We start from the raw sequence: 27,038 nt of genomic DNA on the forward strand, positions 1-27,038 counted from the left end.
AACAGAACGCTCCACTCACCCCACACTTGGGTCAGCTGACTGTATACCTAGCCTTGATAATTGCTTTCCTTTGTTTCCAGTTTGACTGAGAATTGCCCTGTAGTTACTCATGATGTGTCATTTGCCATTCCTCAGACTGATGTAGGTTAGTTTTTTAGAGTACATAACTTGCCTGCTGACAGTTGATGATGAGGATATAAAAGTCAATATTAGGTAAATCACGAGTTGTTTTCACAGATGATAGGTTTCATGTATGGGTGTCGCATGTAAGGTCAGAGGGTAACTTGTATATTATATTATTTTATTACTATATCATATTATTATGCAGTATTCTATAAATATTTCCATAATAATTTTGTGCACATTTTAGTGTAGTTTATCTTATGTACCCTACTGATCACAACCACCTTTAAATAGTGACTATCTGATTAATATTTACAATGGGCAGTGTTTAGGACATAATTATTTAGTTTTAAGTATCTCAAACTCTAAACTGAAAACTACATTTAAAAAGTATACAAAGAAATATCGTTTTAAAATAATTTTTTATGGCTGGAAGCCACATGTTAACAAGCACAGTTAGCTACATCTTTTGGGAAACTTTATTACATTTTCTATGTTGTGAACTCAGAAACTTGGGAAAAAGAATGTCTGCAGGAGTTAAAAACTTTTATGCTGAAGGTTCTATAATTAGTGAATAGTCTGACATACTCCCATTTACAGGTTGGTTGCTTTTCTAATTTTTGTATATAAGCCACTGTAAAATATTGAAAAGAAATAGAGTGAACATAAAAAGAACTTAGGGAAGAACATAAAGAAAACAGATATTACAGTAAGAACTCTTGTCGACACTGAAGGATGAAAACAGAAGTAACAAAGAAAATGCCAGGACTCAGAACTCCAAATACTTGAGTTTAGTGACAATGTTAATAACCCACATTTCCCCAATGCCTTGAGACCACCATATACCCACCCTATGTTATTGGTTATTTCTAGGGATGTAAGGAAGTCTTTGGTAAATTTGAGAGTTTTACAAAAAAAATAATTTTAAGAAGTAATGTATTTTATTTAAAACATAAATTATTAACTACCCTGAGAATTGTCTAACGATTCTTACCATCCACAAAATGCATATGGTTAAGGTGTTATACTTGACATGTTTTAAGATTTGATAAAAATAGTTTTGTTAAAGCTGAAAACTGGTTCTTAGCAAAAAAAAACCACATTTTGATAATCACATTTTCTTTCAAATGTCTTTAAAGATTTATCAAAAAAGAAGAAGAAGAAGAAGAAGAAGAAGAAGAAGAAGAAGAAGAAGAAGAAGAAGAAGAGGAAGAGGAAGAGGAGGAGGAGGAGGAGGAGGAGGAAGAAGAAGAAGAAGAAGAAGAAGAAGAAGAAGAAGAAGAAGAAGAAGAAGAAGAAGAAGAAGAAGAAGAAGAAAAGATGGAGTTTGTTCAGTCATTCACACAAATGACTCAGTGAAGCAATTCCTTGTCTCAGGATCAAGGCTCATGAGAATATGTGTTCTACTAAGTCAATCTATGCTCCACTTTTAGCCAGATGCTCATGGGTGCTAGGGCACGCCTTGGGGCTTGTCTGTAAAAGCCTTGGCTGTGAATCACGGTCAGCATCTATGTCTGTGGAGTTTATTGCTTCCATTTTTTTTTTCTTTTTCTTCCACATGATTTGAAACTTTGCTTTAAGCAATTATAATTTAGGGTAAGTACTTAGCATGTTTCATCCCTAAACAATTCAGTGTTTTTTTTTTTTTTTTTTTTTTTTTGGCGTGGAAACTGATTGTTATTATTTAAAAGCAAATAAGAATCATAGCCTTAAATGGCCCATTAAAGTTGTGAACATTATAAAGTACTTCAATTTTATAAGGCATTTCATTTAAAGTGCTTGCTTTAGTATATGAAGCTTGAAGCTTTTTTTCTTTTACACAATATCTTTATATCCTCCCCACCCCGCTTGAAGAGATTGCCATTGCCTTTGTCTCTGAAGATTTGCAAATGGACCTAGTCTATTATTGGACTGTTGTCTTGCTCAGGGATTACCTTGCAAATGAACTGTCATCAGTGCTTCAGAGCTTACATCTGTGACAGGCAAACTTATTTTCTAGTGAGACAACTTGTTTAGTATATGAAATATCACTTGCATTTCTCTTTGACATTAAAAATTTGAATTACATAAATATTAAATATTAAGTGCACGTTCTGTTTATCGAATTATATCAGATAAACAGCCATAAAATACTAAAGAGAAAATTGTAGCAAGATGTGCTGGTGGAAAGCTGTAGCCTTAGCAAGTTTCAAGCCACCCTGAACTTTTTTTGGAGCTGTCTCAAAAGCTATAGAATGAAGTAAAGGAGATGTATAGGTAGTTTTAACTATTGGCTTAATCATACTTAATTGAACATGGTATTAAACATCATGGAGCTAAAATTTGGGGTTTGGGAATGAATATCAGCTTTCTTTTCATTAAAATAAATAAAATTAGATTAAGACTTTGCCAAAAGTTATTATTATTGTTGTTATTATCATTAATTTATTTATTTGAGACAGGGTTTCTATATGTAGCTATGGCTATTCTGGAACTCACTTTATTGAGACCAGGCTGTTTGCAAACTTAGAGATCTGCCTGCCTCTGTCTCCTGAGTGCTGGGGTTAAAGGGATGCACCACAAAACCCTCCTAAGAAATAATTTTTAAGGGGATAAATATTTATTGAGTAGGGGAGAAATATATAATTTTTCATATTTATATTAAATAGTCAATGTCAGGTGATTTAATGATTTTTTACTTTGCAATGACATAGTAATATAATAATTAAAGGGTTATATGAAATATGTTTTTCCTGCAGTAAGTATATTTATTAAGCACAGACATGTTTCTGGACACTTTGTTTGGTTTGGTATTTATATTTTTACATGAGCTATGATCTTTATGCATGAGTTACTTCATCCCTAAGACTTGTAAAATCACTTTAAAAGGGCTTACTGCCATGCTTTGAATCCATCCATCCATGAAACACACACCACACACACACACAGACACACACACACACAGAGACACATACACTAGACTGAGAGTAACATTTTTATGAAGTAATTATCTAGCATGTTTTGTTAAGTGAGAATGCAGCAAGAACCACCAATGGACCCGACCTCAAGCAGACACCAAAAATGACTGCACTTTGACCCTGGATTTTGCCCTCTAGAACATTGTATCCTACACCGATAGCCCTGAAAAGTTTGATACAAAAAAGGACTGATCATCTGCTGATGATTTGCCTTCTTCTGACTGTCGAATGACATAAAAATGAAACTCCTATAGACAATTAATAGAAGTGATAAGAAAAGGTAGTAGTTATTTGTAGTGTCAATCCACTCCAAGGTGACCCCAGATGCTAGCTGTGGCAAGTGATGGATGTATTTGCTGCTGCTTACTAGATTTCTTGGGAGAGATGTCTCTTTCCTACTCTTTCTCCATCCATGTGGTTAAGCGACCGTGTGACCTGAGCTGTACAGTGTTCTCCACCACCCTCTTCACATATTTTTGGTGATCAAGCAGGGGAAATAAGTGCTTCCCATTGCATTTGTTTTCTGGCTTATTAATTAGCACCTAGTTCTTCTTTCATTATAATTATCTTCTAGAGAAGTTTGTGAGTCAAGAGGTGCTGAACAGTTTCCTAAGAATGGAGCTAAGAAATGAAAAGACAGTTCTCTGTAACCTGCTTAGAGCTCCTGACTCTACCCCTTCCAGAGGCAATCTGCATGCCAGTCCTTATAGCTGTGTGAGCCAATGTCATAAATTCGTGTTAAATTTATCATCTTCTTTATTAATGCCAAGCACTGGGCTGTGATAGATTCTTATTGTAATTTGAGGCAAATAACTTTCTTTACATGTAGTACACTGGAGTTCCAGAGCCAATGGAGCAGAGAAATTATGATTGACCTAACTCTGGATATTTACCAAATCCTGAAATGTCAAAGATGTTTCTTTTATCAGTATTATCAATATATTCTGATTAACCAACAAAGAACATGGTGTCCACTGTGGGGTTCCCCCATTAGGGTGTCACACTGTATTTGAGGAAATCTTAGGTCAACACCACTTTGGATGTGGTGGTTCCCACCGTTGTCTCTATTAGTTTTTTTGACCTGTTATAATAAATTATCTCAGATGGTATGACAATACAATTTACTCTCTCTCAATTATGAAGCCTACAGTCTGAAGTCAAGATGGCATCAGGGTTATGTTCTTGAATGCTCTTTTAGGAATGCCTTCTTATTTCTTTCAGGCTCCTGGTGGCTCTAAGGACTCCTTGTTGTTCCTTGGTGTGAGCTGTTGCAAACCCAGTCTTTCCCCACATGGTTGATATGCATTTGTGCTTTCAGATTGACCTATTAGGACACTGTTCACAGAAGTGGAGCCACCCTAATCCAGTGTGATATAAGTTTTAACTTAGCTAGTTTAATCTGTAAAGACTCTGTTGTTACCTGAGATCTTCAATGGATGCCTAAAACTTTGATTTTTTTTTTTACTAAGTATTAGAATCAAAAAATGGTAGATAAAGAGAGAGAGAGTATAAAGAGATAAACAAATGAACAGGAAAAAGAATGAAGATCTAGTCCAGGTGAGAGGCTGCTTCGTCATTAGGGAGTTGTGACATGATGATGTTCTTCCCCCAGTGCAGACCCCATGTCTAGGGCTGTACTGGGCACAGAGTCCTTGTGCTCCCAGATAAGCACTGAGGAAACCAGGAGTGTTAAACATCCATTGCTGTTTCTTGAAAAGAGAGATGTTTAACCTGCTTTTCACCCAGAAGACTGGATGTGGATATGGTTAATAGTCTGGTGAACTTTGTGTTATCTGTATGGCCACAGGGTCCCCCAGACTCTTACAAACAGAACCAAAGTATATTGGAGACCACACCAGATACTCCTCCAAGCCCTTAAGATGACACATGTACTCTATCTATAGATCCCACCTTCAAGGAAAGAAGTGACATGCACTTTAAAAAGAGTTTTGATATAATATCTTTTGATATTTTGATAAAATATATTTATCACACAGGATTTTGCTATACCAGGAAAATTTCCCCCAAATTATTCTGTACTTAAATATACCTGACATAAGCTGCCTTGTGTCAGACTATTGAAGTGTGAACCAACATGAACTACTGTGCCCTGTTGAGCCAGATTTCCTCCTGGCCTGTTGTGGCTCATTACTCTGTCAGCCCTGGTGTTTGCAGATCTGAGGGTGAGCTGAAGAATGTGTAATCATAAACAGAAGCCTTTGAGCCACGTGTTTCTGTCAAAAGTAACATATTGTGTGCTCTAGAAGGAACTTATGAGAGGAAACAGATATCTGAGAATGGAGAAGGAAAAATACCATTTCTGTTTCTGTCAGAAGCAGCCATCCTCTTTATTCTGGAATAATTAGTTGAACGTTGACATCCAGAGGTGTGATTCAAGGACCAAAACCAAAAAGTACCAAATTAAAAAGTATAATCATCTGTCTGTCTGTCTGTCTATCTTCTATTCTTTTGACTTCAGTTTCTATTATATTCATTAATCAATATATGTATGTATATGTATTAATCAATATATGTATTAATCAATATACGTAATATATGTATGCTACGTTGGGCATCTGGTGTTAAAAGACAATTTGTGAGAATCACTTCTTTCCTTCCATTATGATTCCAGGGAGTAATCCCAGGTTATCAGACTTGTTATCAAATGTCTCTACTTCCCTAGCCATCTCACCAACCCCTGATTGACATTTTTTCCTGTTTTTTGTTGTCCTTCCTTCCTTCCTTCCTTCCTTCCTTCCTTCCTTCCTTCCTTCCTTCCTTCCTTCCTTCCTTCCTTCTTTCCTTCCTTCCTTTCTTCCTCCCTCTCTTTCTTTCTTTCTTTCTTTCTTTCTTTCTTTCGTTCGTTCGTTCGTTCGTTCTTTCTTTCTTTCTTTCTTTCTTTCTTTCTTTCTTTCTTTCTTTCTTTCTTTCTCTATTTCTCTCTTCCTTTCTTTCTTTTGTGACAAGTTCACAAAAGGGACTCAGTTGAGAAGATGTTCTGTCAGATTGTTTGTTGGAAAGTCGGTTGGGCATTTTCTTGAGTAACTATTGATGTGGGAGAACCCAGCTTACTATGGACAGTGCCATCCCTGGTTTGGTGGTCCTGGGTTGCATAAAAAGCACACCGAACAAACCATGAGAAGCAAGCCAGTAAGCAAAATTTCTTCATGGCTTTTGCTTCAGATTTCTGTCTTGAGTTCTTGCCTTGACTTCCCTCAGTGATGGAGTAGGACCTGAGAGTTAGTTGTAAGAGGCAAAACAAATTGCTTGGTTCCCAAGTCTCTTTTGTTAACAGTATTTTATTACAACAATAAAAACAATAGAAAATAGTTAAACAACTTAGTTGTCTAAGACAACTTTCAAATCTATAAAACATATCTATCAAGTGTTTTGTTTTCTCTGGGTAAAACCTCAGAAATTAATAATTTGTGTAAAACCTCAGTAACTAATAATAATTGTGTTAAACATTTAAGTTATTTATAATGTATAAATGTATCAGTTTTCCAAAATCTTCACAACTCTAAAAAGTAATCTTTAAAATTTGTATCCTCATTTCTATTATGACATAGTCAGACTGAGGCACTGAAATGTTAAGTAAATGTTCTAGAGTCATACAGCTAATATATAGAGAACTGAAAATCCAAATACTAAGCTATCTAGTAGCCAAATCTGTGATCTCAAGCACTGTTTTTTTAAATTAGGTATTTTCTTCATTTACATTTCCAATGCTATCCCAAAAGTCCCCCATTCCCCCCCACTCCCGTACCCACCCACTCCCACTTCTTGGCCCTGGCGTTCCCCTGTACTGAGGCATAATAAGGTTTGCAAGACCAATGGGCCTCTCTTTCCACTGATGGCTGACTAGGCCATCTTCTGATACATATGCACCTAGAGACACGAGCTCCGGGGGGTACTGGTTAGTTCATATTGTTGTTCCACCTATAGGGTTGCAGATCCCTTTAGATCCTTGGGTACTTTCTCTAGCTCGTCCATTGGGGGCCCTGTGATCCATCCAATAGCTGACTGTGAGCATCCACTTCTGTGTTTGTCAAGCACTGTTTTATGTTGCTTCTTTTTCTAGCCATATCATAGGATACTGATGCTATAACCATCCATTCTTTTAATTAACAGCTCTGGTCAGTGGCACACTAAGCCTGTCTTGAAAATGTTGGCATTTTTCTGTATGTTAAGCGGCATGTATAAGAATGTATTTCACAGCCTTGACATATTTGTTGTAAGTTACTGAGTGAAATAGGTATCATCAGAGTGCCATGGTATTTAAGAAAGTGCTTAAACAGCAACCTTGCTGCCAAATACATTTCACAGATCCCAATGGCACAGACCTACTTACGTGTTGACCAAAAAAAAAAAAAAAAAAGTTCACCTTGGCGAGAGCTGTCATGAATATAAGCCGGTATTAGCTGTTCCATTGTGGTTTTGGGGAATGGCTTTGTCAGCTGCTAGGTTTGGTACTACATGGCTGAATACTCACTCAGTTTTATGAGATACCTAACTTCTGATGAAGGACAAAGAGGGCGGGGCAGTGAGTTGCCAAGACTTAAAACAATACCAGAGTGTAGTCTGAAATTAATTTCCTTCATTTAGCTGCTCCTGACGAGAGTGTAGCTTACCATTACAACACAAGTACTGGAAAAATCAGAGAACACCAGAGTGGATATTTATTTCTCTGAGATCATATGTAATATTTTAAAAATTGGAAGGATGCTAGGAATGTAATATTTATTTTATACTTGAGTTTATGTAGTTAGTGATGAGTTTCTAAAAATATACCTTTGAATGGTATTTCCTCTCCCAGTTGGAAGGCTACTTTCTTCCTGCCGTTTTTGAGGTCACTGTGTATAGAATGAGCTAAGTGAGGAGGAAATGTATGAGAAGGAAAAAATCTCACGATTTCAGAGAAGTCTCAATTTAGCAGGGATGGCGTCTTATCCAGAAGAAACTTTTTTGATGTTTTGGTAATTCAGTGAAAATTAATGCTTGTCCTAGGACTCCTAACCCCAACCTTTTAGTCCTTCCTCTAGAAGTGACTACACTTTCCCACCTTTTTTTGATACAAAATGGTTTCAATTCTGCCTCCAAATTTTTCTACATTATTCTTATAATAGGAATCATAGTAGGGACTGACAGCCTATCTGAGGGATGACTGTACTTTTATTACACTCCACGTTATTCTCACAAACCAGGGAGTAAGAATCAGATTATGTGCGACCATGTGAGACAAGTTCTATTAAATGTATGATAAGAAAGGAGTTTGGTTTTTTTTTAAAAGTTCCAGGATTTTTTTTTTTTTAAATCCTACCAGTCTAGATTGTTGAGACTACCACAACAGAAAGGCTCTTCATGACCACAGAGTAAACCATGGTTTAGTCGGCTATGTTTTGAAAAAAAAACAAAAAACAAAAAACAGTTATTTGAGATTCTGATTACTATCATGGGACACAAAACTAGCTTTCAGTTTTTGTGGTACAATATTTAAAGGAAGAAATTCTGCTTCACGTGAATAACAAAATGCCATGAAATGATGAAAGTCATCCCATACCATATATACATTCTTACCTGAAAATTTAAATGAGGAAGAGTCTATAAGTAATCCAGTTTGGCCTTTGAGTTTCTGATACAAAGTGGCTTCAACACTTTCCCAGTATTTTTCTACATTATTTCTATAACAGGCTTTAAATTTCAGCACAGCATGTATCAGCACCTTCCCTTTGGCTTTGCTGTAAAACACAAGCAGACAAGTAGATGTTCATTTCATGACTGAACCTGGATCACTCTTAATGGGTGGGGAGGGGAGTTTGTAGAGAGACAGAGTATGGGACAGACAGTAGAACCATTCTATGCTTTGCTCATCATATGGTCCCTCCAAAGGGAAGGGAAATAACATTATATAGATGTAATGAAACAATTCATTTTCAGTTTTAGATCCAGGGAAATTGTGTTTGAATTTAATAGCTAATATTGGCCACTGTGATTATATAGCAAGTTGCTTTCATCCTGTTTCTGGTTTTCATCCCCAAAATTGAATGCTAATCTTATTTATTGTTTTCTTTAACCATTGCAGACTGGGAGCTTCTTATTAATGGGTATAGAAGAATTTTAAACACCACAGTGGAAAATGAAAATTATTCATTAGTATAAATGTATTTATGATTATGGATCTAGTATGGCTTCTGCAGGGAGACTAATAAAAAAATAAAAACAGAAAAACAAGTGAATCTGAATCTTTTTTTGTTTTATGTTTGTTGTTGCTTTAAATGGAATTGCAGTTTGCAGTAGTGAGTCATTGTCTATTCACTTGTTGGCTATCAGGACTGAGGTTAAAAAGAGTGAACTCATGTATTTGTCATTCCGACTTGAAGATGCAAATGGATAAGCTATACATTTTACAAGGGAGCAGCTATAACTGATGATAGCGAAGATCCATTACTACTGCTCTCTACTTCTGTGTCTATCTGTATTTATAAGTCTGAAAATTAACAACCGAGAGCTCTATGCAATGTAGGAAGATCCTAATAACCTCCTCTTTAAAACCTCCAAAACATGTGCAAACAAAGATGGAAATCATGCTTAAGATCCAAGATTCCCTCAGTAACTACAAAAGTTATTTCCATTAATTTTTTCTGATATCTTAAGTAAATATGATTTCTGTTACTCTTTATTGGAGAATCAATTTTAATTTGTCATAGGCATGATTAATTTTAATCTAAACTTATATCTTAAATATATCCAGGGTGACTGCCAATTATAGTTATTTTGAATATATTCAGAGAGATAAAAGGAAAATTTAAGTTTATGGACATTTATATAGTTACATGCGGAGAAACAGGTAACAATGAATCTTTTTCTGTTTTCTGTTTGTTGTTGCTTTAAATGGAATCACATAAACACACACAGCTACATATAATATAGTTTTAAAATGCTAGTTAATTTGTCAGGCGTTAAGGTTTAGGGACTTTTTGCTGGAATGGTGTGATTGTTCTCACAGGTGTATGGAATTACATTTCAAGAATGGTTTCTCCCTCCTTGAATGATTAACTAATTCACTTTGAGTTCTGTAGATATTTTCCTGAGAACCTCTTGTCTTTAAGAACTCATCAGATCTAATTAATACTAAAGAGCCTTTTGAAACAAGAAATTTGGTTTTATGCTTCTATATTTATCTAACTTTGAGTTAGGATTTTCACAGGGCAGCAAAAGTACACTCTTGTGCCTCATGGGTGTGAATTTATTTTAGTTCCCATATAACATCTTTGTATTTTAAATAGTTAGTGATATGATATTTAAGTAGCATGGGACACAATGACACATATAACCTACAAAAGGGGAGATAGTCCATTTGATAAACTTACTAAGAAAATCATTTTCTCAATAATGTCATTTCTAAGACATAGCTAGGTAAAAGGCCTCTCAGTTTTGCTCAAGTTCGTTTCTAACCCATCAAAGCTTTGCTCCCATCTGGGGTCCAACACTATATAAAATTTGTGTTTGTTTTTTGTCTACATGAGAGTATTATGTTAGGGTTTAGAAACTAAAAGTCTCTCCTGTACCTAGATTATCAATTGGATATACTTATACCATCATAAACACTAACTGATGATAAATTGTCCAATTGGTTTCTCTGCTAGTAATGAAAGCCTGACTTGTATTTTATTCTTACTGAAACTCCTTAATGCCCAGTGGAGCTCACAACGTTTTCTTGAAATGATAAATAATTAATTCATATTTAAAACTAAACTCTATTAGCTCCATTCTAAGCTTATCAATAGAATACTCTGGACGTTATTTCTGAAGTTTAAAAATCTTAGCCGGGCGTGGTGGCACACGCCTTTAATCCCAGCACTCGGGAGGCAGAGGCAGGCGGATTTCTGAGTTCGAGGCCAGCCTGGTCTACAAAGTGAGCTCCAGGACAGCCAGAGCTACACAGAGAAACCCTGTCTCGAAAAACCAAAAAAAAAAAAAAAAAAAAAAAAAAATCTTGTCAGGTAGAGGCAAATGGATTTTGTGCAGATAGGTGGCAAATAGTTCTTGAAGAGCTGATGTTAATTTGGATCTGTTTCTTGGTGGTGAAAAATTTATTTAAAAATTTATTTAAGCAGAGTGGGTAACGCTCTTCTTTCCGTGAACCTTGTCACAGAGGTGGGGGGCTCCTAGAGACACAACTCCAACTGTTTCAAATATGTGGACTTGTGTTTGAGCTTCCTTCTGTTCATACCGATTTCTTCCCGATTCTTTATCAATACATGTGTCCTCATCTTGTCAATGGATAAAGCTGTGCACCCACTCCTGTAGGCTTCCTAACTATGAGGGAGGGAATCGGGTATACACTGTACATATAGTGAGTGAATGTTAGGGTTGGTTGTAAATGCCTAAAGAGTCAGTTCCTAGTCTCTGCATTTATCACTTATCCATTTATTTTATCTATATGGTTTTAATGAGAGAAGGTTTCAATATGTAGCCAGCCATCTCTAGCTTGGAATTATGACTCCTCCTTTCCTCAGTGCTGCTTTGCCACAGCAGTTATTGTCAACATGTGTGGTGGAGGACCCAGGGTGGTATGTGAATATGATTTTTAAACAACATCCCTAAATCAATTGTTACGTGAAATATCCCTCTTTTGATATTGAATCAAGTTTTTAACTCTGTTTAGAATTCTCCAAAACAATTTTCCCAAATTAATCCAGACATTTTGCTCATGGTGTCTTATTCATTTAAAAATGAAAATTGTTTATTGTGTGTGTGTGTTGGCATGCATGTTATTCAGAGTGTATTAGAATGGAACTTGGGTCATCAGGCTGTGCCCAGTGCTTCTATGTTACATGTTATCTCAGTGACCCTCTTTTATTCATGTTAAAAGTTTTATGCATACTCTAAATTTCAATTTACTTTGTGATTTCATAAGTTGGAATTCATCATTATGGTTTAGTCAATTTATAATTTTTACTGTTTTTAGATTTATTTTATTTTACATGTTAAGTGTTTTGCTTGAATGTATGTGTGTCTACTACATGCATGCAGTACCTGCAGAGGTCAGAAGGGGTGATAGATCCCATGGAACTGGAGTTTTTGATGGTAGTGAGCCACCATGTGAGTGCTGGGAACTGAACTTGAGTCCTCTGCAGGAGCAATTCTCCAGCCATCTCCAGCCCTGTAATCATTTTCTAACAAACAATAAAACATTTCCTTTACATATATGGAGCATGGTGGTGGGGTGGAGTGAGGGTCTCTCTACACTAAATTCAATTTTATTTCAAACATAAAGTTTCACAACTCAGAAATAAAATTTTCTGAACAACAATAGAGAGGTGAAGGTCAAAACTGTTTCTAATGCCTTTGTGCATACCTTACTTGAACAGTGTGAGCTTTGACGTACTGTTTTCTCAGTTTTGATTCATGAAATGTTTCATTCATCTATTAAAAAGAAAATGGGTTAATGACATGATTTCAGCTTTTAAAAGAAAGATTCTATCACTTCAGAAAACTTGAAATACATCTAAAAATAAACAACAGTACAATAAACTGTTTATCATCCAGTTTGGTCTCATATGCCCAAATATGTTTAATTTTACTTATTTATGAATAGCTGAAATTAAATTATTCCTAAATTTCATATAATATGCAATGTCCATGTCTTCCCTAATCATTGAAGATCAGCAGAATAAACTTTAAAATTCATTTTGAAGTGGTAAATTCAGTGGACCAGTAGATATTACTTTTCTTTCACCTGCAAATTTCATTGAAAAATAAATGCAATAAAAGTAAATAATAATGTGCATGGAGATGTTTCTAAGTGTGTGTACATGTATGTGTGTGTGTGTGTGAGTGTGTGAATGCATGTGTATATGTGTGCTATGGAAGATCTGTAATGCCTACATGGTGATCTATTTTTTTTCCTTTGCAAGTATATATTGTTGATAGGCTTAAAGGGAGATAGCAGGGCGTAGGTATTATGAAAAGGGAAAGGGGAAATGGGTGCTACACTTTAACTGGGGAAAGGAGATGGAGGGTAATATGGAAAGAGAGGGAGGAGAATAAATAACAGCAACAATGCTTGAAAAAGCTACAGGGAAACAGTAGTTACTAAGCTTACCTAAGTTATATATATATATTGAAGTTACATTTAAATGGGATGCTAATTAAGCCCCACCTCCCAAAAGCTCTAGACCATCTATCACATGTGCAGACCTAGGCATGTGAAACCTTTTTTTTTGAGTTGTTAGTCAGGAGGTTCCAAGAGACTTTCTAAACAATATACCCTATTGTTACTGCCATTGGATGCCTCTCAGAATTTGAGGGTAAGAGCCTATGGCTAGTCATTTTGGACACAGGACTTGGAAGAATCAAATTAGAACTGAGTGCCTGGCAAATACAGAAGTGGATGCTTACAGTCATGGAACACAGCATGGAACACAGGGTCCCCCAATGGAGGAGCTAGAGAAAGTACCCAAAGAGCTGAAGGGATCTGCAACCCTATATATAGGTGGAACAACAATATGAACTAACCAGTACCCCCAGAGCTCGTGTCTCTAGCTGCATATGTAGCAGAAGATGATCTAGTTGGCCATCACTGGGAGGGAGGCCCCTTGATCTTGCAAACTTTATATGCCCCAGTACAGGGGAATGCCAGGGCCAAGAAGTGGGAGTGGGTGGGTAGGGGAGCAGGGCAGGGGGTGGGGAAGGGTATAGGGGAATTTCAGGATATAATTTGAAATGTAAATGAAGAAAATATCTATTAAAAATTGAAGAAATAAAAAGAACTGACCTGGGAGCCTGCAATTTAGCTCTCATAGTATCTGAAGCTGCTATACAAGCTGCTAAGGGAGAAAAACCATCTTTCTCTGCCTAGCTATAAAGCCTAGGTATAAAGACGTGCGGCAGTTATAACTTGGGAGTGGGTAGCCAACAGTTGTCCAGCTAGACTGCTCAGTATGACAAAATTCATGCCTGCTACTGTAAGCCTAGCTAACTACAAATCACTAGAGCTATCATAGACTCTAGAGGGAAAACTACTCTTCCCATAATCCTGAAGTAATATAATTTTTGGCTGTATTCGAAAGACTTATCAGTATATCAACAGGTAAGTGCAGCTCCTACCCTTCATAAAAGAAGCATCCTTTTGCAGCAGATGGAGACTATTCTAAAGAGCTCAACTGGCCAACTTGCAGAGAATAAATAACAATGGGTGGGTGAGTGTGTGTGCCCAAACTGCAGTTGAAATATCTACACTGGAAATCCTAGTCTTAGGGGAAAAATCACAGGAGAGGCAATGGAAAAGTTTAAGAGCCAGAGGACCAGGATGACTCTTACAAGATAGTATCTTTTAGAATTAATAGGGAAGCTGTATTTGAGAAATCTCAACAATACGGTTGCCTAAAGAAGATCTGCATAATGACCATGTAATTCAACATCCAATCTTGGATAGGGGGACATTTTTATGAAGTCCCTCTCTTAGATGAAAACCTATAGCCAGTCAATGACTGCTGAGAGAGGGAAAATCAATTTTCTCCATGGATAAAACACTTGATATGTTATCTGATCCCAAGTGGTCAGTTCTAAACATATGAGCAAATGCAGAACACTAAATAGACTTAGTACTGTGTGTGTGTGTGTGTATACATGTGTGTGAAGGTGTGTGTATATGTGTATGTATGTGTGTATGTATATGTGTGTGAATATGTAAAACAAAGCTAAAGAAGCAGTCTTGAATTTGACAGAGTGTGGAAGAGCACAGGAAGTTAGGAGAGGGAGTGGAGTGGGTCAAAATTATATAAGTACAGTTTTCCTATATGGAATTCTCAAAAATTAAAATCTAAAAGAATTCAAGGCTATACAAAAAAGCATCAAAAGAAATTTTATGAAAGAATCACTTTCTCAATCACTTCTCTTTCTGTATTTCCAATGTAATGGGTGACTTCCTGCAATAGCACTTCAACATCACTAGGCAAGATTTACATCCATGATAGCTTGCATGTTGGCAAATAGAGTTCTTCTAAACATCATCATGTTGACACTGACAGAAGGTGTAATTTATGGTTTTTTTCCCTGCTACCAACCAATTGATATATGACAATGGAGTTTCAATAAGTGTATTATCTTATGAAGTAAATGGTAAACAAAACAGTCATTTTTTCAGTGAATCAATGGAGGAGACAGATGATTATTAGCATGCCGAGAAATAAATATTTAAGTATGGTGGTTTGGAGTACTTTGATATAAAGAATGCAAAAATAATGAAATGGAATGATTGAACCCTCAGATAAGGACTCTTTGAAGAAGGAATATAGGAATGAGACCTGGAAGATGGGGAGTCAAAAATAAAGAGAACAGTATAGTTTTTTTTTTTTTAATGTAAAAGGAATAACAATTACCAGGTAAGAACAGACTGGTGTATTTGAGGGATTTGTGACTCAGGAGAAATCATATAAGTTGTATTTGCCCAAACACGTGGGGATACAATTTCAGATGGCTTTATAGGCCCAGTTAGTTCAGCCACGTGTGGGTGGCACATGTCTTTAAGCATTTTGGGAGGCAGGGGCAACAGTATTGAGTTGGACTGTGGGCATATGATGGCTTTGATCAAGTTGGTTGATCAGAGAAGACCTAGTCCACAGTGGGAGGCATTATTCTCTAGGAACAGAAATGCTGAGATGTGTAGGAATGGGGACATAAAGTTAGCAAGGCAAACAAGTGGCATGCAAGCAGTCATTTCTTTATGCTCTTGAGTGCAGATGCCATGTTACTAGCTGCTTCCAGTTTCTGTCAGTGTGACTTTCCACAATGATAGACTGAAACCTGGGACTGTAAATGAAAATGAACCCTTTTTTCCTCAAATTGCTCTTGCTTATGACTTCTTGTCACAGGAAAACTTAAACCCCATGAAATATAAATAATATTAATGCCATGTTTGTTGTGTTCTTGATAAATTCGGAATGATCCCAGTTCCATTGTGGCTAGAATCTTAATTCAGAATGGCTTACATTTAGTGTACCAGATAAATATTGTGTTTTAAGATAGACCTAGTAATATCTGAGTTTAAAATTCTTGGTGTTTAAACCTTATTTTGCTACATTTTGAAGGATGGGAACTGAATGAATGCTAATGGAATTTTTACTTAATTTGTAACAATTGTTAACCTATATTAAATGGAACAGATCTATTATCATTTATTTCATTATTAGTGTTTAAAAATGACATGACTTAAAATTTTATGAATCTATACAGAATCTGTTACTAGGTAGGCTGTGTAAAAAGAGGCATATCTCTAAAGGGGCATTATGCTCCTGATATGATCTGGATAGCTTCAGAGAATGTTATTTGATGAGTGCCCTGGTTGTATGACTATCTAATATGTGGATACTGCATTAAATGGCTTAATGTATAAGGTTGGCTGATTGCTTTATGTGAATGTTTTGACCACCTATAAATCCTTAGCATTTATGTGGAATAATACTGCATTTTATTAAACACATTGGATTATTTACCTAGTCATATTTACTTCTTTTTTTTTATTAGATATTTTCTTTATTTACATCTCAAATGTAATCCCCTTTCCTGGTTTCCTCTCTGAAAATCCCCTATCCCCTCCCCCCTTGCCTTGCTCCCCAAAGCACCACCTCCTGCTTCCTGGTCCTGGCACTCCCCTATACTGGGGCATAGAAGCTTCACAGGACCAAGGGCCTTTCCTCCCATTGATGACCGACTAAGCATCCTCTGCCACATATGCAGCTAGAGACACGAGTCCCACCATGTATTTTCTTTGATTGGTGGTTTAGTCTCAGGGAGCTCTGGGGGTACTGGTTAGTTCATATTGCTGTTCCTCCTATCAGGCTGCAAACCTCTTCAGCTCCTTGGGTACTTTCTCTAGCTCCTCCATTGGGGAACCTGTGCTCTGTCTAATGGATGACTGTGAGCATCCACTTCTGTATTTGCCAGGCACTGGCAGAGACTCTCAGGAGAGAGCTATATCAGGCTCTTGTCAGCAAAATCTTGTTGGCTTCTACAATAGTGTCTGGGTTTGATGGTTGTTTATGGGATGGATCACTAGGTGGGGCAGTATCTGGCTGGTCATTCCTTCAGTCTCTGCTCCGAACTTTGTCTCTGTCACTCCTTCCATGGATATTTTTGTTTCCCCTTCTAAGAAGGATCAAAGTATCCACACTTTGGTCTTCCTTCTTCTTCAGTTTCATGTATTTTGCAAATTGGATCTTGGATATTCTGACCTTCTGGGTTAATATCCACTTGTCAGTGAGTGCATATCATGTGTGTTCTTTTGTGATTGTATTACCTCACTCAAGATGATATTCTCCACATACACCCATTTGTCTAAGACTATCATAAATTCATTGTTTTTAATAGCTACATAATACTCCATTGTGTAGATGTACCACATTTTCTGTATCTATTCCTCTGTTGAGGGACATCTCGGTTCTTTCCAGTTTCCGGCTATTATAAATAAGGCTGCTACGAACATAGAGGAGCATGTGTCCTTATTACAAGTTGGAGCATTTTCTGTGTATATTCCCTGGAGTGGTATTGCTGGATCTTCTGGCAGTACTATGTCCAATTTTCTGAGGAATTGCCAAACTGATTTCCAGAGTGGTTGTACCAGCTTGCAACCCCACCAGCAATGGAAGAGTGTTCTTTCTCCACATCCTCACCAACATGTGCTGTCACATCAGTTTTTGATCTTAGTTTTGATCAGTCCATTCTGACTGGAGTGGGTTGAATCTCAGGGTTCTTTTGATTTGTATTTCCCTGATGACTAAGGATGTTGAACATTTTTTTTAGGTGCTTCTCAGCCATTTAGTATTCCTCAGCTGAGAATTCTTTGTTTAGCTCTGCACCCTATTTTTAATAGGGGTATTTGGTTTTTTGGAGTCCAACTTCTTGAGTTCTAATTGCTCTGCAGTATAGCTTGAGTTCGGGGATGGTGATTCCACTAGAGGTTCTTTTATTGTTGAGAATAGTTTTTGCTATCCTATGTTTTTTGTTATTCCAGATGAATTTGCAAATTGTTTTTTTCTAACTCTGTGAAGAACTGAGTTGGAATTTTGATGGGGATTGCATTGAATCTGTAGATTGCTTTCAGCAAGATGGTCATTTTTACTATATTAATCCTGCCAATCCATGAGCATGGGAGATCTTTCCATCTTCTGAGATCTTCTTCTATTGCTTTCTTCAGAGACTTGAAGTTCTCATCATATAGATCTTTCACTTGCTTAGTTAGAGTTACACCAAGGTATTTTATATTATTTGTAACTATTGTGAAGGGTGTTGTTTCCCTAATTTCTTTCTCAGCCTGTTTATCCTTTGTGTAGAGAAAGGTCACTGATTTGTTTGAGTTAATTTTATATCCAGATACTTCACTGAAGTTGTTTGTCAGATTTAGGAGTTCTCTGGTGGAATTTTTGGGGTCTCTTATATATACTACCAAATCATCTGCAAAAAGTGATATTTTGACTTTTTCCTTTCCAATTTGTATCCCTTTGATCTCCTTTTGCTGTCTAATTGCTCTGGCTAGGACTTCAAGTACTATATGGATTAGGTAGGGAGAAAGTGGGTAGCCTTCTCCAGTCCCTGGTTTTAGTGAGATTGCTTCAAGTTTCTCTCCATTTAGTTTGATGTTGGCTACTGGTTTGCTGTATATTGCTTTTATTATGTTTGGGTATGGGCCTTGAATTCCTGATCTTTTCAAGACTTTTATCATGAATGGGTGTTGGATTTTGTCAAATGCTTTCTCAGCATCTAATGAGATGATCATGTGGTTTTTGTCTCTGAGTTTGTTTATATAGTGGATTACGTTGATGGATTTCTGTATATTAAACCATCCCTGCATCCCTGGAATGAAGCCTGCTTGTTCATGATGGATGATAATTTTGATGTGTTTTTGGATTCGGTTTGTGAGAATTTTATTGAGTATTTTTTGCATCGATATTCATAAGGGAAATTGGTCTGAAGTTCTCTTTCTTTGTTGGGTCTTTGTGTGGTTTAGGTATCAGAGTAATTGTGCCTTCATAGATCGAATTGGGTAGAGTACCTTCTGTTTCTATTTTGTGGAATAGTTTGTGAAGAACTGGGATTAGATCTTCTTTGAAGGTCTGATAGAACTCTGCACTAAACCCATCTGGTCCTGGGCTTATTTTTAGTTGGGAGACAATTAATGACTGTTTCTATTTCCTTAGGATATATGGGACTGTTTAGATCGTTAATCTGATACTGATTGAACTTTGGTAAGGGATGTCTGTCTAGAAAATTGTCCATTTCTTCCATGTATCCATTTTTGCTGAGTAGAGGCTTTTGTAGAAGGATCTGATGATTTTTTTGATTTCCTCAGATTCTGTTGTTATGTCTCCTTTTTCATTTCTGATTTTGTTAATTAGGATACTGTCCCTGTGCCCTCTAGTTCGTCTGGCTAATGGTTTATTTATCTTGTTGATTTCTTCAAAGAACCAGCTCCTGGTTTGGCTGATTCTTTGTATAGTTCTTTTTGTTTCCACTTGCTTGATTTCAGCCCTGAGTTTGATTATTTCCTGCTGTCTACTCCTTTTGGGTGAATTTGCTTCCTTTTGTTCTAGAGCTTTTAGGTGTGTTGTCAAGCTGCTAGTGTATGCTCTCTTCAGTTTCTTTTTGGAGGCAATCAGAGCTATGAGTCTTCCTCTTAGGACTGGTTTCATTGTGCCCCATAAGTTTGTGTATGTTGTGGCTTCATTTTCATTAAACTCTAAGAAGTCTTTAATTCCTTTCTTTATTTCTTCCTTGACCAAGTTATCACTGAGTAGTACAATGTTGTTCAGCTTCCACGTGTATGTTGGCTTTCTATTATTTATGTTGTTATTGAAGATCAGCTTTAACCCGTAGTGATCTGATAGGATGCATGGGACAATTTCAATATTTTTGTATCTGTTGAGGCCTGTTTTTTGACCGATTATATAGTCAGTTTTGGAGAAGGTACCATGAGGTGCTGAGAAGAATGTATATTCTTTTGTTTTAGGATTAAATGTTCTATAGATATCTGTTAAGTCCATTTGTTTCATAACTTCTGTTAGTTTCACTGTGTCTCTGTTTAGCTTCTGTTTCCAGGATCTGTCCATTGATGAGCGTGGGGTGTTGAAGTCTCCCACTATTATTATGTGCAGTGCAATGTGTGCTTTGAACTTTACTAGTTTCTTTAATGAATGTGGCTGCCCTTGCATTTGGAGCATAGATGTTCAGCACTGAGAGTTCATCTTGGTAAATTTTCCTTTGATGAGTATGAAGCTCTGTTGTGTCTGTGGCCTCAGCTCTCCTGAGCAGACCAGCTTTAGAGAGATACTGGAGAGAAAATGGTGTTGTCACCCGAGTCCTGGAGTCAGAGCACTCTCATATTTATGTCTTACAATTTGGAGCATACTCAAAATTTTTTAGTATTTTGGTGGTCTCTAAATAGAGAACTCCCCCTGCCCCTCAACCACAAAGCTTGACTTTGGACAATTTAATCTCTTATTGCCTCATTTTCTTTATATAATATAGGAGCATTCTGAGGATTAAATATTGATAAATATGTACTTATACTGAAAACTAATAAACCTAATTATATTACTAAGATATTGTACCATTGTTAGTTGTTCTTCGAACTTTTTTTCACTTAGATATCAAACTTGGATATCATACCTGCTGAAGAGCTTAAAATAGCAGGAAGGCTCAGAGACTTCTTGAACTATCATTTAGAAAATCATATAAAATATGAACTATGAGAATATTTTGTATCAAGACCTTCGCTCCATAGTTTATACCATAGCAACATATTCTCTTGAATATATATGCATATGTACATATATAAAAACTTACATAATACACACATATATACACATACATATGTTATGTGTTACATATTATTTGTCATTTGTCATATGTCATACATATATACATACATCATATGTTATATGGTATATTATATAGCATACATTATAAATTATATATAAACTTGTATATTATATGTCTTTATAATGAATCATTAAAGGATTACATTGTGGCAATCAGAATAAGAGAGTCTATAGGAATTATTGTAATGAATGCAAGATTTTTCTAATGAGCACGCCATAGTACATGTTATTATCAGAGTGCTGTGGTTATGAATTTTGTTTATATGGTAACTACTGTAATGTATGAAACATTATTATATTCAGTGAAAACAGAAAGAAAGGCAAGTATAAAGGCATTGTACAACATATATTTTGCATAGGTTGTTTTCAAACAGATGTGTTGAAAGCCAGGAATGGAGTTCTTGAAGCCTGAAGGAAGAGGTCATGATTGCTGCTTAATAGGCAAGGATGATAAGATTATTAGTTCTTTCTTTCAACTGTTCCGGAACACTGGTTCTCAACCTTTAGACCATGATGCCTTGGGGGCATCAAATAATCCTTTCACAATGGCTGCATATTAGATATCCTGCATATCAGATATTTACATTAGGATTCATAACAATAGTAAAGTTACAGTTATGAAGTAGCAACAAAAATAGTTTTATGGTTAGGGGTCACTACAACATGAAGAACTCTATTAAAGAGTCAAAGAATGAATTTATGAAATTCCTGGTGACTATGAAAATGAAGCCGATTCTTAAGCTAGTGTTTTACAGCCTTTCCTCAACAATGAGGGCTTGCAAAGTGAACTTTATTTTGGTCACACTATCTTTCAGACTGGCAAGGTTTCTTCCTCAAGAGACTGGTTAATTTTCGCATGAGAGGAAGCATGGGCCTTAGTTGTATCTTAGTGATCAAACATATGTTTTTCATGCATCTTAGTGATCAAACATATGGTATTCATGTAATTGATGAATTCATTAGAAATATCAATGCTTTTACATGTCATTTTTTTAACATTTCTTAAAATGTGTCCCTTTGCATATTTCCCTGTTCACACTTTTAGAAGACTGTCTGTAATGGCTGAGACATATAATCTAGGACTACGGTACTGGTTAGGAACTGTTTTGAACTTGGAAGGTGATTACTAGAGTCTTAACACTTTTAGAAATGCACAGAAAAAAAAACCCATTCTACTTTCTACTTACCAAAGACACTATCCTTTTATTTAGGTCCATGTATTCCTGAGAATATGGCTTTGCAAATTTGCTGTCATAGTCAATGTTGTTAACCTTAAAGCTGACATGGTAGTAGAAAGAATCTTTTCCTGAGGAGAGAAAAGGAACATAGTTTTCCCATTGTACACATCCACTTCATTGAGAAGTCATATGCTCATAAAATGTTGGGTTGCGTAATATCTTCAAGTCTTGATGCCCAGCGATTGTGGAAAATGCTCAGGTAGAGGAATGTTAAATTATAACCTTTCACCAAAAATATATTCAAGGTTTTTTAATGTAAAAATTTAATGTGTCACTTTTCAAGTTTGGGCAATATGTTATGAAACAAAATTACATTAAAATATAGTAATTATCTTGTTCTTTATGATTGTTATACATTACATTTTGAAAAAAGTCAGCCAAATCATAGGATTTCTTACTTACAGAATATGTAAATAATTAAAATGCACAATGGAGAAAATGAGGGGAGACATGTCTTGAAAACCCTGCACACTAAGTAAACTGAACATAGAAATAAAGTGTGTGATGTTAGACAAGCAATGGAATGAGATAGGCTGGGAGCGAGGCTGGCCAGAACCACGCAAAGTCCTCTAACAGAAAAATGAAAACCCCTCTTCTCAAATGTCGAGTTTTATTTGTGTGCCTCCAGTCTGTGTATTAAAGGGAAGAGACTAGAGGGGGTGGGGGAGAGGGAGAAAGGGAGCTAGAAATAGTGGTAAGATAAACAGTGAAAGAAGTAAAAATATTTGGTAGTGTTTTGAAAAAAATTTTCATGCCAGTGTTTGCAATTAATCATTTGGTGTAGCCTGCCATGCCTTTCACAATAACTGGAGAGATACAAAGTAAAATAAAATAGTACTTTGTATGTGGTGCCTGTTTGTGTGTGTGTGTGTGTACATGTGTGGAGGGCATGGGCTGATGTTGGATCTGCCTGTTTCTGCTCTCTAGCATGAGATTTAGAAGCCTGCATTGTTAGGAATGGCTTTTTATGTGGGTCTTCATGGGGATTGTGACTCAAGTCTCCATGCTTAGACAGCTAGCATTTTATCCACTAAGCCCTCTCCATAACTCCCTGTTTTGGTTTTAGATTAAGCTAATAAAGATGACAAATTAATCAATCAATTAGTCAGTCAGTCAGTCAGTCAGTCAGTCAGTCAGTCAACCCAGATGTTTTTGTAGCCTGTCTTGGGAATGGAAGTCAGACCGGTTTTGGAGGACAATTTGGTAATGTCGTCAAAACCTTGCAATCTATTTTCAGAACTCATTCTGATCCTTCCTTTCAGTTCTATTCTCCATATGATGAGTTCCACAGAAATATACACATAAAAAATACTATTCGAAACAATGTTAAAAAATTAGACAAACCTAAGAGCAAAAAATTTAACAAAATAAGCTGCTTATACATAAATACGTAAAATTTGTAATAGAATATTATGTCAATACTACAATCATGCTTGAGAAAAATATTTGATTAGTAAAGTTTTCATGAAAATAAATGAAGAGAGTTAAAAAGGAAGTGGGCTAGGATATTACATTGTTTGTTTGTGTGAGTGTTTTGCTTGCATGGTCTGTGCACCAAGTGTATGCCTAGTGCCCATAGAGATCAAAGAGGGCATTGGATCCCCTGGAACTGGAGTTATGGAGGGTTGGTAGATACCATATGGGTGCTGGGAATTTAGGCCAGGTCTTCTTTAAGAATAAGAGCTTTCTACCACTGAATTATCTCTCCACCACAGTTTCTATTTTTAAATGTTTGTCTATAGATTTTATTTATATCAACAAATCTTACATAACTAGAAAAATAATTTGAAGAAAAATTTAGTACTCTCTTTTATTTTACACATATGAATACACTGAGGCAACCTGAGAGAGGCACTCATCTCTGTCCACCATGTAAGTCTTGGGAATTGAACTTAGTTACTCAGCTTGGCTGCAAGTGTCCTCACCCACGGATCATCTTGCTGGTTTAGAAAATAAATATTAAAGGAACAACTTTCTCTGTAATTACTTATCTTAGGTACTGATTTTCTAATATTTTTGATAGTTGTGTTTAAATTTTATATATACTATTTCCTTGACATAGGCCTTTTTTTTCAGAATAATTCTAAAGAATTGTATTTTGCCATTTTATATTGGTTTGCACAAATACCACATAATATATTTAGAAATATCAAGTATTTTTTATCATTGTGAAGCTAGGCACTCCAGAATAAAGCCTTTTGTAGCTTCTTATCTTATTAGATCAATGAGTACTGACTCAAAAAGAATAGAAGTAAATTGAGTGTTTTCATTTGCCTTTATAGGTACAAACAGAGTGTTATAGTAAAGGGTTAGCCACAGTTTCTCGCATATAATACAGACAATGTGCAGAAAAAGTCAGGGCATTAGATCTGTTTTAGGTGTTATTTTTACTCATAGAAGAATAATTAATACTATTAATCAAGGTCATATGATTATTAAGGATCAAAGCTTAAGGAAAACTAAAAACCTCAACAATTCTCTTCTTTACATTGAAAAATTATTTGAGATGACCTATAATTATTTTCAAAGAAGTAGATATTTAGTCTGACTGCTTAGATAAATGTCATAAAGAAAATACTGTTTTCATTTTTAATTTGCATTGATCCTTTTATTTTGTCTTTGGACTATTGTCCCAGCCCATTTATATTTGGGGTTATAATTAATCCACAAACACTATACATGCCCAGTTTTATGCATTGTTTAACAGTGAATGTCATGCATGTGACCTATTCTGGCTGAATTAGTCTTAGAAGTTGAGCTATCTTGAATGTCCTAAGCTTGGGCCTCAGCTTCTGCTGTCTCCTTTCATACTTGCTGCTTCCAACTGTGTTCTCTCTTTTTTTTTTTAATATTTTTTTTATTACGTATTTTCCTCAATTACATTTCCAATGCTCTCCCAAAAGTCCCCCATACCCTCCCTCCCACTTCCCTATCCACCCATTCCCATTTTTTGGCCCTGGCATTCCCCTGTACTGGGGCATATAAAGTTTGTGTGTCCAATGGGCCTCTCTTTCCAGTGATGGCCGACTAGGCCATCTTTTCTTAAATGGGCTCTTGGAGAGCTTACAGTGCCCAATGTATTGTGACACTTGACTTTGAAGAGATTCTCTGTGAAGAAAAACGCACCTATTTCTAATTTTGGCTCTTGGAGGCAGAACAAACTGATGACACAAATGAAAGGGCAGTTGAGAAGGCCCCACTTGTCTGTGCTCTTACATTTTTACATTTATTTAGTATTCCTCGGAACTAAAGTAGCTATTTGTAGAGGGGTGTAAAGGGTTAAGAGTTTCTACTTATGGTTAGTATAAAAGTTTGGGAATATCTTGAAATAGAAGTGATAAAAAGATTAGCAAGGAAGATTAACTTTCTCTAAGAACCAACTATGTGCCATTTGTTGACATTCTTCTCTCCCCCCCCCTCCCTCGGGTAATACAATCTTATTTGTGCCTGAGCAGATGCTAATCTAGAAAGTGTTTATACCCATGTTAAATCTAAGAATGATCCTGTTGCTTTAGCATTCTGAAAAATGCTTCTGGAACATTTGAGCTGTTCTCTTATTGAGTACAGTTACTTTCCTGGTCTTCCTACTGGATGGCTGGAATTTGTACATGATGACCACAACTAGTCCAGGTGCCTTGGACATTGAGATGACATTGTCAAATCAGGACACATACGGCCAAGCAACATGACTAAAGGAGCTTAGGTTTCTGGTACCTTGAAATGATATGGTGAACTTGGTCACCATCTGTGAACCTTTAAATGTCTTAATCTTATGCCTGTCTGTTTTCCTCAAGGTGAGCTATTCTCAATCTTGACTGCCCACCAGAGCCACATGGAGAAATTTGGACAGCACAGATTCTACTACCAATAACATCTTTGAGTGTAGGCTTTGTGTACAAATTTTTTTTTTTGTATTTAAAAAGCTACAGAAATAGAACTCAATTTAATTTTATTTGTTTTTGTTTTTTTGAGACAAGGGTTTCTCTGTATAGTCCTGGCTGTCCTGGCACTCACTTTGTAGACCAGGCTGGCCTCGAACTCAGAAATCCGCCTGCCTCTGCCTCCCGAGTGCTGGGATTAAAGGCGTGCGCCTCCACGCCCGGCTCAATTTAATTTTAATTGACATAATTGTAAATACTTTTAGGCTATCAGGCACATCTATTTTGTGTAGTATTCAAATCAGAGTAACACTAATTTCCTCAGACGTCATTTTTATGATAAGAATATTCACAGTCCCTTTAGTATAGTTTTTAAAAATGGGCCTTATAATGGATTTTTTTGTGATGTGTACAGCAGTCAATTTAGAAATTCACAACTGGTGAAATTGTAGAGAATATGTGTCTGTGTAATGCTCAGATACAAATGGTGTGTATATAGTTATACCCTCTACCACCAAGTCTCAAAATCCATTGTGGAAGAGGGGCTGGAAAGATTATAAGAGCCAGAGCTTAGCAAGGCCTGGAATGAAGCAGTGATTTCTGTGTATGAGAGACACCAGTACTTATGAACTCATAGCAGCTGTGGGTGCTGGGAAAAAAATCAAACCAGCCAACACTCCAGCATGGAAGAGTTCATGAGCCCCCACTCCAACCTCATGCAGGGGGAAGAGTCAATTTTCTTTAAGAGAATGTCTTCTGATAGGTTGACTATGCTTTAGTATAGCTGTTCTCAATCTGTGGATTGGGACCCCTTTGGGGGGTCACATATAGATATTTACATTAAGATTCATAACAGTATCAAATTACAGTTATGAAGTAGGAACAAATAAATTTATGGTTGAAGGTCACCAGAACTTGAGGAGCCATGTTACAGGATTCCAGCATTAGGAAGATTGAGAACCA

General features: G+C 36.4%; 1 protein-coding gene across 2 annotated transcripts in view; it reads right to left on the reverse strand.

Annotated features, from left to right (window-relative positions):
* Nucleotides 1-27,038, reverse strand: part of LOC110295226 (transmembrane protease serine 11C) — a 55,191-nt gene that overhangs the window by 15,185 nt on the left and 12,968 nt on the right. For both annotated transcript variants that reach the window (XM_085836203.1, XM_021163707.2), the window contains exons 3-5: nucleotides 22,147-22,265; nucleotides 12,442-12,509; nucleotides 8,658-8,818 (exon numbers count right to left, since the gene is read on the reverse strand). In XM_085836203.1, the coding sequence (XP_085692329.1) occupies nucleotides 8,658-8,818; nucleotides 12,442-12,509; nucleotides 22,147-22,265 (348 nt within the window). The remainder of the gene's footprint in view (nucleotides 1-8,657; nucleotides 8,819-12,441; nucleotides 12,510-22,146; nucleotides 22,266-27,038) is intronic.

This window comes from Mus caroli, unplaced genomic scaffold (assembly GCF_978045245.1).
Source record: "Mus caroli unplaced genomic scaffold, Mus_caroli_1 scaffold_4, whole genome shotgun sequence".
Taxonomy (NCBI): Eukaryota; Metazoa; Chordata; class Mammalia; order Rodentia; family Muridae; genus Mus; species Mus caroli.